The sequence below is a fragment of the Phalacrocorax carbo genome, chromosome 24 (assembly GCF_963921805.1).
Source record: "Phalacrocorax carbo chromosome 24, bPhaCar2.1, whole genome shotgun sequence".
NCBI lineage: Eukaryota > Metazoa > Chordata > Aves > Suliformes > Phalacrocoracidae > Phalacrocorax > Phalacrocorax carbo.
Genome location: NC_087536.1, coordinates 6,362,253 through 6,376,724, shown reverse-complemented (window position 1 = coordinate 6,376,724; position 14,472 = coordinate 6,362,253). Strand labels below are relative to the sequence as shown.

At 45.0% G+C, this 14,472-nt stretch overlaps 1 protein-coding gene across 3 annotated transcripts in view; it reads right to left on the bottom strand.

Annotated features, from left to right (window-relative positions):
• The window catches only part of UNC5D (unc-5 netrin receptor D), a 186,653-nt gene that overhangs the window by 77,572 nt on the left and 94,609 nt on the right, over nt 1-14,472 (bottom strand). For all 3 annotated transcript variants that reach the window (XM_064472594.1, XM_064472592.1, XM_064472593.1), the window contains exons 2-4: nt 14,127-14,345; nt 7,310-7,453; nt 2,798-2,901 (exon numbers count right to left, since the gene is read on the bottom strand). In XM_064472594.1, coding sequence (XP_064328664.1) covers nt 2,798-2,901; nt 7,310-7,453; nt 14,127-14,280 — 402 coding nt within the window. In that variant the 5' untranslated portion in view covers nt 14,281-14,345. The remainder of the gene's footprint in view (nt 1-2,797; nt 2,902-7,309; nt 7,454-14,126; nt 14,346-14,472) is intronic.

Below are 14,472 nucleotides of genomic sequence, written 5' to 3'. Positions count from 1 at the left end.
GGCAGGTTGCCTTTAACTTGAAAACACCACAAGAGTTTATAACCTCAATCTTACTGCCACAATCCAAGGCGTTACTTGTTTGAACCTGGCACCCAGTTTCTGAACACACTGAATTATTTCTGGTAGACTGTTTACCTTGATGAGCACAGAATTAGCCTTCCATTCTGAGCCTTTATGTGAAATTTTATTGTCCAAAGCAAATATGACCTGTTAAGATTTACAGGCTTTATTAGCAGCAATAACAATTTTACAATCAACAGCAGTAAATCGGGGTTTATTGAGAACTCTACAATTTTTATCTGTAGAAAGCAATTAAAATGTCAGTTTTTCATTGGATATAATCCCTAACTTTCATAATGACAGATATCCTTTTTAATTGTTGAGTGTAAAGCAGTGTATTTCAAATAATTCTAAAATTCTCAGTAAAATTCAGTGTTGACTGAGAATCACCATTTCTTCCCAAATGACTGAATTCCAACAAAGATAGATTTTTTTTGGCTATTTAACTGTACAGAAGTTGGAAAACAGTCAAATGTATGCAATCAGTTCAGCAAACCGTACTTGTTGAGTAGACGCGTACCGGTCATAATTTGTTTCTTTTGGTCTCAAAGAAAACACATAGTTTTTATGTAGTTTTTCACTCAAAAACTTTTTGCTCACCTTTAAACGCTCTGTTTTTAGAATTAGTAACACCACCAAACCGACGCACACGGTAGCATGCTCTTCGGACTATGAAAACAGGCAGTGTGGAAAGCCGTACTATAACCTCCCACGGAACAGGTAGTAGGATCCTACCACGTTACAGAACGTTCCCTCAGTGAACAGAGAGTGTAACGCAAGACACAAGGAGTACTGAAGGCTACAAGGTTGTGAGAGTGTATATTTGGCAACTGAATTAAGGTAAAAAAAGGGAGGCGGGTGAGTGAGCGCTGAGTCCAAGAAACAGCTTTGATTAGTATTGGGAAGCCTTTGGCAGCGCTTACACGTTCGATGGAAAGAGACCTAGAGCAGCGCGTCTGGAAGGGAGAATGGGGAAGGAAGAGGAAGACGACCAGAATTTGCAGGCACTGGACAAGGCAGGGTTCCTCCATGCAAACTGGGCTCCCAAGGCTGAGACACGCCACCAGGACTGCAGGTCAGACACACTTCTGCAGCCAAGAAAGGTATCTTGCAGCCAAGTAGTGGCCACACCACTCTTCGTTTCACTTTGTAACTGCTTGTTTCCAGCCTTTTTCCTATCACTGCACTTGATTTGGGGCATTTTATTACTAAAAACATTCACTTGTTTTACTATAAAGTCTGTCTAGTTTTGTGGAACGAGGGGAACCAGGTTGAAAGGAATAAGCAAAGTAGAAATTTTTACCACAGAGAGAGCAAATCTATCTGAGACAGGATACGCTGGCAATCTGGAAGGATACGCATTCAGAAAGCCCAGTTTAGCACTGCACCTTGTCTGAGAGAAAAAGGTCACCAAGGTCGCCAACTGGTGGCTTTGGGGAATCTCTGCAGGCAGCGATTACCACCCCTGCTGCAGGGAGCATGGGCCATGAATCCCTCACGGACCAAGGGTGTTTAGGCAATTACACCTCTGAAGTTTGTTTCGTCTACAAAATAGGTATGTTTACCAGAATACACATTTCAATAATTATGCAGTATTCATTTTTCTAGTAACATTAAACGTGAATAAAAATAATGCACAGCTGAGGAGGATGCAGTAGCAGAAATCTGAATGGCAGAGTAATGCACAGGAGACGCCAAGATAGAAATTCATCTACTCACCATTCTTCTAACGCGTTTCCCTTTTGGTCTTTAACACTTCTACCTGAATTTCAGTGTGTTTTGCAGCCCAGTTTGCTGCATTTCTCCTGTTTTCAACTGCATCTGCTCAACATGCTTCTCCGTAACTAAAAGGAAGCACGTTTCTTTGGGGTTTATTTTTCCTTGCTTCTTTTGTTCCTTCAATTAGAACATACCACAGCAATAGTGGAGATAAGGGGCAAAAATAACTTCCAAGTGATGCTATTTGTCTTACTCATCCAAAGACGCCGCAGCGAGCGCGCAACTGGAAACACGGCGCAGCGCCCGCCCCACGGCCGAGCCCGCGCTACAGCCCGCGCCCGGTGACGCGGCTCACCCGCACGCACTGGGGTTAAACTGCTGATCTCAGCCTTGCCACGGCTGAAGGCTCCCGCCACCCGTCTGCTCTGCGACGGGGGAGAGCAGCGCGAGGCCACGCTGGCTTCCACCGTCACATCCTCGCTTCGTTTAATGCCTCTCTAGCGGATTTTTAAGCACAACCCACTTGGAACAGTCTTCCCCCAAGAACGGTCTGGCCATTATCATTTTAAGGCACCCCCATTAGTTTCCTGTTAAGATTCAACTCTCTTGACAAAAAGCATGTTAAAGCTAAGCAAAACAACTCCCAAATTATTATCTGCAGCAGATTTTCTCTCTCCAGCAACAATTTACGAGAATAATTTTTAGTGTTTTTCTCTTTATTTTTCCATGAGAAAAGTAATTTTTGAGAAATTAAGTAACAATCTGCTTTCAGTTTGTAAGCATAAAACTTGAAAATTGTATAAAAACTAGGACTTTTTTCAGCAAACATTCCTGAATTCTGATAAAAAGGCATACTTTTAAAAAACTTAATATATTTTTAAAAATACATATTTAAAGAAGCCTGCAAGAAAACGCTGTAACCGGCACTGGGCCTTGAGACCCCCCTGGTAGCTACACCCTTTTGCTCCTCTCCCCCTTCCTCCCCAGCCACCAGCCGTGACACCGCACGAAGCCTCACCTCAGCTGCAGGGACTCCCTCAGGCGGCCGACAGTGGAGGACGATCATCCCTTCGATAGGAACCTCCTTCCCTTGTGGGTCTTGCTCAAAGTTCTTCCGTAAATCTGCAGAGTTTAATGCAATAAGTCATTACACCTCCAAAAGCCACTCCTCCCCAGGCTGGCCCACGCAGGCTGCAGGAGCGAGCAGCCACCCCGCTCTGCCATATCCAATGGTGTGCTTAACGCAACGGACAACGGAGAGCCACTACGTTCTTCCCCAGGTGAGGGGCAGAGACGTCCTATCATCTTGAGCTGTGTTTCCGCTTCTCCACCCACAGGAAACGCTCGGTGTGTGACTACAATCAATATTAGAACCCACAGTCTCCGTGGTTCCAGCTGTGCGTTCGATCTCTCAAGCCATTGCCTTTCCGCAATGGGAGGACTACGCGCGACGGCAACGACACGGTGTAGTGAGGGTGCTGTTAGAACCAGCTGAATGAATCAAGACCGGGTGAATAATTTTCCTAGCACAGGCTACTTCAGATGCGGGCCAGGGTATTTCATAAAATGTTCTAAGCCAGATGTGTTGTTTAGATCGCCTACATACTACAAGCTGCAGGGAGTGAAAGGAAAGGACTGAGAGCAATCCCAAAGGGGCTGACTGCAAGATTGCTTCGCTTCAGATACCGCGGCCAAGCCAATAATTCAGGATAAGAGACAGGGCTTAGTGTCTCAGAGTCACGCTGATGGGGCTGCAGCACTCCTGTGTACCAGTGCTTGAGCGAACCAGAAGAGACACAAAGGAAACCTGTATCCAGTGACGTTGGCCTAACCCAGATATGCCCAGGAATATGTAAAGTTTTGCTTGCTGGGAAAGGAAAACAGAACAGAAGGAATGTTACTTACTACATGTGCTTTGAGAGTTCGGATGTTTCCATTAGACATACTCATTTTCTTCAAACAGTGTCTCAAATTCCACAATGTGGATTTACTGATTTAATTTTCTCCATTGCTTACGCTTCATGAAATACACCCCCTTAAACAGCAGAGGCTCTGGATCAGTTACACTTCAGTATATTTTATAAAATATATCAAGACTTATTTTAGCAAGCCGGTCACTAGAGAAAGATGCCCACAGTGCACGTATTCGCCTTTTTATGGATCTTTGTTAGTGGTTTGGTTTTTTTTATCATGCAGATAACCAATACCTTTTCCAGTACCCTATTTAAAAAGTCATTCATTAACAGTCGGGCTGCAGTTGTGCCTACAAATGCCTTTATTAGTATGAAAAATGGAGTAAGATCCATCTTCTTATTTTCTCTGCATTCCACCCTATCATAAAGAAATACTTACCTGCTTTTTCAGAGAAATATAAAGTGCTGTAATGCTTTGGATTTGACTCACAGTAAGTGCAAAACAAAGAAAAAAGGAAAGGGGGGGAGAAAAGTCGACTCTACCACACTACACATCACAATGTCAGGTGCTGCGAAAAAGTTATGGGTGCCGCACGCTATCGCAAATCGGACCTACACATTCTCGTCTCTAGTCCTCTACAGGGCATTCCCCGTGTCGGAAATCACGCCCCAGATCGAGCAGGTAGGTTGTTCACCTCCGCCAGGACGACAGGGTCCATGACAGGGTGAGCCCTGGAAGCTCACGGGGGCGGTTTAGAGACATCCGTTGGCAGCTCTTCGTCTCTTCTGCCCGGACTACTGTCACGTCCCATCACCTCTGCACTCAAGGACTGCACTTTTCATAAAAAACCACGGCTTCAAGTAAAGCAGCACAGCAAACGGCCAGCATGGGAGCACAGTCCTCGGGCGACAATCAGCCGCGGTCGCCACGTTACGTGCGGCCGAAATGAAGAGCGCTGCCTGGCGTGCCTGCCAGGGTAACGTGCTGCCTGCAGCTACGGGGGGCAGCTGGGGATGTGGTTCGCACAAGAACTGGTACCACAGTGATGGCTTTAGAAGCCCCAATGCACGGCTCCACCTGCTTCTGCTCGTTCTGGTTTTTACTCATATTGCCATATTATGGGGCTGGGAAATCACAGCGCGGAGAAAAGTCAATAAAAATTCAATTCAGAATAATAGTCCTTCGCAGCTTCGCAATACAGGGGAATTATTAGCTCATTCAATGTTATGACAGTTAATGCAGTAAAATAAAAAAATTGAATTTACACATATTTACACATTCAAACTAAATCAGCCAACAAAAAAAAAAATCTGCCATTTATAAAATCAAGGAGTTGTTATGTTGTCCTATTACTTATCTCAAATGTTTATTTCAAGTTGTCCTGTTAAAAGATTTATCAAGAACCGCTAGAACGCTACCTGATAAAGCTACCTTTCTGAGTTTCTTGCTTGAACCTCCCCAACCCATCCCTCCTGCCCCTCGACTCCTTCCAAGGCTCATTTCTCCCAGCCCTTTGCAGCTCATTGCCATCATTTCCCGGGACTAGGTCTTTAAAGACCTGAACTGGTAATTTAAAGGAAGAGGGTTCACAAGAGCTTGGGGGAAAGTAATTTCCTGCACTCTCTGCTAGCAGCACCGCTGCAGAAGGACGGCTTCAGGCTCTCGTCCTGTGAGAACAATGTAGCAGGTCTAACTGCAAGGCAAAAACTGGATGAGGCTTTGAGTATCTCCACAGTCGCATAGTTACAATTATTTTTGGGTTCTGTCTTTTTATGTCCCTCTTGCTATGACGGCACTGCATTTTCCATTTTATGTGCCTTTCAAATCATGATCTGTCGATTGTGAGATGTAACACTACAGCACACTATTGCAGATATGACGAACAGAGATAAACTGACCGTTCCCTCTCTGGGGACAACAGTTGTCCTCTGCTTCTCAGTATTAAAAATTCTGGAGTGAGTCTTCTATGCTAAAAGAGATTAAACCAAATAACGCCCCCTCCCTTCCCGCATAACCCTTAATTAAATTACAGTGTTGTTATTTAAAACCTAACGCTTGTCAGCCTAGGAGACCAGAGTTACTTGTTCCCTTTGTTTAAAGTAGGCAGTAACGATGCCCCCCCTAAGCAAAGAGCGACAGCAACCCCTGCAACAGCATGGCCTTCTTCGAAATTACCTCTGGGAGTGACTCTGTCCCTGTTCCGTATGACTGAGGAAGAGGTATGTGTTAACTGAGTAATTCCCACCTCTGCACAGCGGATTTCCTTTCTAACCCCATTATGGCAAGCAGCAGGCTTACAGAATCATTTCCACGTAGCTTAACAGCACGGTCTAACTATGTAGGGTCCAATTTCTTAACACTGGATGTCACACCGTGTGGGTCTATAGGTCGTGCAACTGGCTCCAAAGGCAAGGCCTGGCAGAAGGCATACAAAAAAGCAGATGCCAGCACCTGGGAACAGACTCCAGCCTCAGACCCATTCCCATCTCCCTCCAGGGCCTTCGGTCGCAACGGGGACGGCAGTCAGCTGGAACGACCCTACCAGCCGGCGGCTGATGAAGGGGGTTGCTATGAGCCGCCTCCCGCACGCGAGGGGCTGATCCTCTGCGTAACGTCCTCCAACACGGGAAGCCCATGCTGAGCTTCTGACTCCGTCATTGCGACCCATGCAATATACGGGCTGACTCTGAGCAGCTGTCACCCAAATTTCCAGTCCAAGGACGAAGGGCAAGAATGATGCTTTCACCTTGTTATAAGGAGGAAATTTTTCCTAAGCCACTTTACCTTGTCCGAATGACAGGTTCAACCATCCGATCTGGATTTCATGTCGACTATGTCGTTAAAAAAGTGGAAGACCACCTACCTTGCTTATGAATTACTTTATTATCTTCAGTAGTGGCTCTTACCTCTATATGAATAGCATTTAAAATTATTCTTTTCTAAACAATGTACTCTTGGACCCATACAGAAATGACAGAGTTTCTGTAGGTGTCTTAGGTCTGTTTAGGATGTTTGTATCTCATTTCCTCAGAGAAAGAAGGGAAGATATTTTTTCCTCTACTGATTGGAATTATTCCATTTTTCCTACTTTTATCTCATTTTCCCCGCAGCTTATCATACCTGACAACCAATGATATGCTTCAATATTGAAAACCAGATTTAAAATGCTATGCAACAAAACCTTCTAATGTAGCCTTGCTTTCATTTTTTTTATAAAAAATTTTCATTTTATAGAAGACAGATATTGTTAAATGGTTTTTCATATTTTTTAGACCCCTGTCATCAACATGGAGCAAAAGGGCACTTTCCAGGGAGTTTTTCAATTTGCATTGACTTTTTTTATTACACTGCATTGTTGAGACGCTGCATATACAAGCCAGAATCTCTGAAACAGACTTTCCGAGTGTAAATGCAAATCAATCAATCCACTTTAAAATAAAAAAAGTGCTCTGAAAAAAACTACAGCACGCTCTCTGTGATACTCCGACAGCGTCTCATAGAGAGGGCTTGCAAAGACAGCGGTACCTTACCAGCATCTGTTTATATTTAACCCTAAAAGTACAGCACGTTTCCGTACCTTACAAAACCTCGGATAGAGAACATTTACTCTACTCACAAGCTATGCGGACAGATGCCTTCCTACTCTTTGAGGTCCCTAGATGGCTCCAAGCAACACACTGGCACCAGTAATCTTCTGGACCATGAAAATCTTCCACCTGCTGCCTCGTCACATTGATGAACACCTCTCGAACTTTCAATCCTGAAGGGGAAAGATATGGAAAATTAGCTGATACAGGCTATCTCGCTTGGGCACAAAGCTAAGGTTAGCCAAACCTTTTCTCTTAATTAAACAATTCCATTTTTAATCAAGGTAAAGCTTTAATTACTTTGACAATAATATACTGCCACTAATTAAATTCTAAAAGCTGAGTAGATCATAATGCATTGAGTTACAAGAACTACCCACCCACTGTGGTCTTTGCAAGGATGTAACACCTCCCTCAGAAATCTTGTCTCTTGTGCCTTTTTTACCCAGAACGTTCACCTGGACTTTTGTAACCTAATATAGAATAAAATTCTTCTCCCATCTAACACCTCGGTGCCATTGAAAAACCTTTCTGAAGTACCCCGGCAGGCCCCCAGTCAAGCCAAACAGCCAGAACTGGGCATGTATGGCAGGAACTCATCAAATCCCCACTGAAATCCAGCCTGTTCCAGCCACTACTCCCGCAGTTCCCTCCTGCAGCCATTTCCTCATACGGGAGCGAAAAGCTGTGTCTTGTGCTGAGCACAGAGAAAGCCAAGCTGAAGCCATTACAGACTGTAAGGAGGAGGGAAAAAAGAGAGGGGAATAAATTTCACAGCTCACAACGGGAGATGGCCCTCTTCGCCACCCTATGCTCCTGGAAGCACTGAACCGGCTGCAAAACTGGAGCCTTGCCTTTCTCAACTTCCACACACAGACGTGTTCATAACATCAGACAGATTCCTTGCTTATGTTATAGAGTTTCCCGAAGTATAACCTTGCTAAATGCATCTGCAGTGCAATGTTGTTGCTGTCTAGGGCAAATCTGCTTGCTGTTATCGAACTGCACGCGTACCTCGTTCCTGAGGTAGGAATCAGTTACACCTGAAGAGCTGAGAAAAGGGTCTAAGGGGATAATCAAGCCTAGCCAGCAGGAAAGAGGAGAAAAGCCCCGTGCTATTTCTTAGCCCGCTACCGTTTTCATAACCTCCTCAGCACAGGTGAAATTTAGCAGTGCTGCTCTTCAGACTTGAAGCATTTGCTTCAGACAAAACTTGAAGGTAAATACAAGTCACCGAGAAGCCTTGTAAACCTGGCACCTTATTTTGTACACTTGGGATGTTTGCCCTATCTGCAACTACCTGTGTGTGACAACCCTGGGGAGGGGAAATGTAATCCAAATCTGGGTTAAAAGGCATTAGGAATCATTTGAAAGAGCAAGTCAGAAAAACATTAATCTGAAAATAGAAAACATTCATGCCTACTACTCTCTTCTTTCTCCTCCTGTGCAGTCCCAAGATACTTATTTCCCCTTGACTGGAAACGAATGAAAACACAATCTGAAAATATTTAATGCCTGTGAAATTTATAAAGCAGCAAGAAATTTCTAAACCCGAACTCCATAAAAATTGGCTTCCACTTAATCTCAGGCATCATTAACAGCTGGGTACTTCGCTTCTGAAAGGCACTGGGAAGTCAACGTGTTCCTGGTAAACAGGAGAGATGAGGCCCACCGGGGACACTCCGTGAAGGGGGGTGGGGAGGGTCAGACAAGCTTTAAATACTTTAAAGCAATACAAATTTTTTGCTACTTTTCCAGCAACAGGCAAAGGGGCTTTTTACTCCTTTTCCGTTAGCCTGTTTGCTTGCCGTATTTCACCATGATACCTAAAGCCATGGACAAACCTGCGATAGCTTCCCAAGTTGTCTCAATAATCATTTTAGTCACTCAAATATTTATTCTCTCTGTAATAAACAAACAGAGGTTTCCTGGTTGTTTTTATTTGCATATTTTTTTTAAAATATGCGGCTGCAGTTTTCAACCAAACTGTTTAAAACACATCCCTTAATTTTCTGCCATGGCGAAAACAAGCCATTAGGAAGTGAACGCAGCACCTGGAACTCCGCGTTTCTGTCAGCAGCTCCTCTCCTTGCTGACACAGCGAATGTAAGACACGTGATGAAAACGCACCGTCTCAATTTAAACATCCAAGCGGCTCTGAGAGCACCAAATCCTTGGATTCTCAGTCACACGACCATTCTGTAGAGTGATCTTTATAGGTTAAAGGTAAGAGCAGCTACAGTAAGTTCCATTAAAGAGCACCTGAGTCCTGGTGACCTGGCACAGCACGTCTTAACTGGGTGCAGATTTGGCACCCCACCACGCCATGTGACACTGACGGACACCTTCGTGTTACTTACCTCCGGCAAATCAAGCTGCACGCAGTCCCTGAACGATCCCAGTCAAAGCCACAAAGCATCAAAGCTCCAGAGGCTCCAATCCAACCTACTTTGCAGCCACGTCCAGCCAGGTTGCAACCCATCTATTTAAAGACTTTTTCGACAAGGGTGTAAACCGGGTAAGTCCTTGACAAATATTGAGCTTTCCAAGACGGCCTGTCTCCAGGCAGGAGCCGCTCACCCAGCGTTCGATTAGCTGACGTGCACTTCTGTGCAGCCCCGGACGCCGGAGCTGCCTGCGAACACAGCGTGGCTCTGGGTGCTGCTGTGAAGGTACAGCCTCCTGCTGCCCCTGACGGGACGGGACAGGACGGGATCCTCCCGTCCCATGACCAGCTTATTCCCACCACGACCTCTAAGTAGCATCTTGCGGGGAGGAGAACACTCCCTGCCACCAGCTGTCGGCTACAGCCTTGCTGGCAGTGCTGCCACGCACCCGCCTGGTGCTGGGACGCTGCCTTAACTCTCTTCCGAGCTGCTCTAGGGATTTTTGGAAGCAGCAAATAGAAACAAGGGTATGAGAACTGCACGCTATACGATTTACTGGTGCATCCATGCCAACAACAAGAGAACCTCTACTGACACCAAACAAAAAAAAAAATCATCACATGGCGGTGAGTTTTTTTGAGAAGCAGAAGCCATTTCTAGGCTCATGGAAAATTCCGAGCAGTCATCAGTGCACACAGCTATTTACAGCTTCTGATTTCTTAAGGTCGAATAGTCTCCAGCCCAGCTCTTCCCATATCAGCCTATATCTTCTGAAGCAACTCTGGTTTGAATCAGGCAAAGAGCACGTGATTTTGAGAAGCCGGTGGTTCGGCATTTTGAGAATGGGGCAGGTAGGAATTCAGGTCCTTCTAAAGGTCTCCCCGTTTGCCAGAGACAAAATAAACGCATCCAAAATAGCAGAATCGCAGAATTGTTGCGGCTGGAAGGGACCTCTGGAGAACATCTGGTCTTTGGGAAAGTTACGTTTTGTTTGTGGACAGAGTACACCTATTTCCATTTGTTTTAGAAACAACTACAGAAAGCAACCCTATTGGGAACAGAGGCATATAATCTCCATTTATCATCACTATTTTCACCAACAAATATACCCACCTTCCCCCTGCATCTCAAGAAATGCCAGAAAAATTGTTCATAGGGAATGGCACAGAACGAAAAATCCATGCAAATACAAACAGGCACATAATAAACATGAGCAACATTTTACCTGTGACTTGTATAATTCTAATAAGCCCTGCCAAGCCCAACCCTTTAAATTATTGTGCAAATTATAACCATCATCTTTCGTTATACAATACAGCCTTACAGAATATAAAATTATGACTATGGTACTGATATGCTAATAAGCTTTCTGCACTGTTGGATGGTTTAGCTGCAGATAGACTAATGCTGGCAGCAGATGAATAATTGCTCTCCATGTACTAAACATAACAGAGCTGCACAGAACTTCAGCATTTGTCAGCTTTATTTGTTTAAATGAGAAAAACACTGACAGCAGTTATTGCTGTAATCCTTTTATTTATCTGACAAGAAAACTCTAGTTACTCTTAGCAGGTCTGATCCTCTGGTGAAACCAAAAGTTGAAATACTTGTGAACTAGTTCTGAGGTGCATGCTGCAATATTCAGGCAAGAAAAATAAAGCAGAAGGAAATTAATCCAACTGTAATTACTACATTTTTATCACAGCAGCATCTACTAGCTCAGGCTCTCACTTTATGAGGCAGAGAGTTCCTGTTCTGCCACGTTCATGGACTGAACAGCAGAGGCCGGCTACGCATTGCTATCTCTTTTCTGCAACTCAGGAAATAAGGCAGGAGAAGATTAAATAACTTGGTCCCTGACCGACCAATCGACCGTGGCAGCGCAAAGCTGGGGACGCGCATCCGCCGCGGCTGCAGCGCACGCTGGCTGGCCTGCCCGGCCTTTCTGCCAAGCCGCGCCGGCGGAGGCGTCGGTGCAAACTCCTCAAAGCCCACCAGGACCCCTTTCGTTCTCAGGCAGCCAGCACGTGTCGCAGCCCGCGACTACTAACATCCTTCCCCTCCTGCTGCTCCTCCTCTTCAAATTAACAGAGACTCCTGTGCTTCTCTGATGTTTTTATTTCTGGCCTATAAAAACAAAATCATGCACAATCGAACTCCCTGCTCACGACAACGACAAAACACACCCGCTGCCTACCAACAGCTGTCCTTCCTGTCCTTTCAGACGTACACAACGCAGTGCCGCAGGTAAAATCCATCAGACAGTGAGCCTTCGACTGCCATTGCCAAGTACTTCTTGCATATGCCTGGCTAAGAGCTTGCTGGCAGGAATTTATAGAGATGCTAAGACATCTCTTGTATTCAGCATTACATTTCCCCTTGTTTGGGTTTCTTGTTGCTATTTTTCACCACTTTTTCTATACATCCTCTCAGGATTTTGATCAATTAACGACTAGTGGAAGGATGGAAAGGCCAGAGCCGTTTTACGGCAGTGCAGCCTCCCTCCAGCGAGCACACCAGAAGCACACCCTTTAACCAGAAGCACCATTCTTGGCGCGAGTTCTAGCGCAGTTTTGCACAGATGGAGCCCACGCAGTACGCAGAACACTCTGCATGCTTGGTAACAGACATGTTTATGCCCCAGATTTGACTCCAGAAATGAGGGCACTGCCAGTATGCACATTAACTCTAAAAAAACCCCCAATACTCTCCTGTTTACTGAAGGCTAAGGAAGAGCTCCAAAACAATTCATGGATACAGATACATCATGGTGAGAGAATATCCGCACCTGCCCTTCACCATCACACTGTATAAGCCTTTACTTATATTTTTGTGTCCTAAGGACCACTGTGGTAGTTTTTGGGACATACAGACACACGGAACTGACTGGACCACGCTTATGTTTAGAGAACAATACTTTCAGAGTTGGCTCCATCCCTGGGCTACATTCAAACCCGCAACATTTATATTCCATGTCCCATTTGCTAAGCCTGTGCCTCCGTGCCTCAAACCTCAGTGTTACTGGTGTTATTTTAAAAAACCCACCTAATGTTACTTTATCTTTTTTTATTCTGTTATTAATCCAAGGCTCAGAAAACATAATTGCAGTATTCACAAGACAGATTTTCATTAACCATATGGAAGAAAAACATTTAGGGACGACATTTCTTCTATGTTGATTCAGCAATGCCTTCAGAAGTAAAGGTTATGCCTATTAAATTATTTTTGAAAAGGTAACTGTAAAAATTAAAATTCACCCAGATTAGCATTTACAAAGTCTTTAGTATGAAATTCCTTCAGAATGTGTCACTTCAAAAGAATGCCAAACACCACTTCAGGAGATGTGACGACTTCTTAAATGGCATTTTTTCCTCTAAGAAGGAATTTCTTGTATTGATAGAGAGGATGTTATGCATACGCTGCTATGTCCAAGGCACGGAGTTGCCTAGCAATCTTGGAATTTAAGATGATGAGGAAAGCAATAACAAAACAGAATTGTGAAATTACAAGACGATGCAGCACTAAATTGGTTTGCAATACTTATCGAGATGCTTCTAAATGAGAAAAGATCTAGGGTGCACTGGGAGCGTGATAAAATCTGTTGATAATTTTCAACTTTCTCCCTTCTCATTCTCTTCTCATAGATATACACTTCCACCCAATGGATTTCTCCTACTTAACATTATTACCTCCCAAATACCTATCCCTGCTTGGGGGTGAAGGCACATTTCAACCAGTACAGTGGGGGTTTTTCAGGGTTCATCCTGCCAGGAAGATCATAAAAACACATTTCCATTTCTAGTTCCCACTACAAATTATGCCCTTGAAATACACAGGACTACTGTTCCCTCCAAAACTGTCCTTTCCTTTCAGAAAGCTCACCCTCTACGGTTGGCGTTTGATCAGGCGCTACGTCTGCACTTGGGGAAGCTGGAAGTGCGTACCCAGACTGTTACCGTCCCTGTGCAGTGCCTCCTACATCTGCAGTCATTTTAATTCCCTTTGCTTTCCCCACTCTCCTTTGCCTCTTCTGCCAGGATCTGCGTTCCCCTTCTCTGCCTCTCAGCTCTGTCCTTTTCTGCCCCTCTTCCATCCACTCCTTTCCCTTTTGCTCCTCGCACCCCTGCAAAGCTGCCTACACGGCACGCCACCAGCACACGAGCCGGCCTTACCGACGCGCCAAGCCAAGCAAAACACGTTGTGGCACAGCCCAGCGATAAGCTGAGGCCGAGGCACTGTGCCCTCCTACCACGGCGTCCCGGCTGCGCTCGGCGCCGCCTGACGTTCGACTTAGAGCCCGCTCCCGCTCCTTCGGCTCGGCGCAAGCCTGCGACCATCTGCTAAGCCACACGACTCTCCTGTTCGTGTATCTCTGAGCGGGATCGCCTGTTCCCAGCTCTATTTTTCATGACAGCGACTGCATTAAGATGTATCTCCCGAAGGAGACGTTAGCCCTTACCTGTGGTCTCGTCCATGCTTTCCTCAGACACGTGCTCATTTTGATGGACCCATTCACCGTTGCACTTGAAGAAAATCTGCATAGCTGGCATAGCTTTACAGCGTAAGACAATGGGGTTGCTTTTTATAATGTAGGCATCATCTGGTTCCTCCATAAAATGAGGCAGTGTTCCAGGAGCAGATGGGATAGACTCTGGAAGGGCTTCACTGTTATCATTTCCTGAAAGGGAAGGAAAGGAAAATACAGATTTTTCACGTTGTTGCACCCTTTGGTATTTGATCAATTAAATTAGATGACACATTTTGGGTTTTATTAAAAACGAATTTTATTAGAGAAACACCCGTAC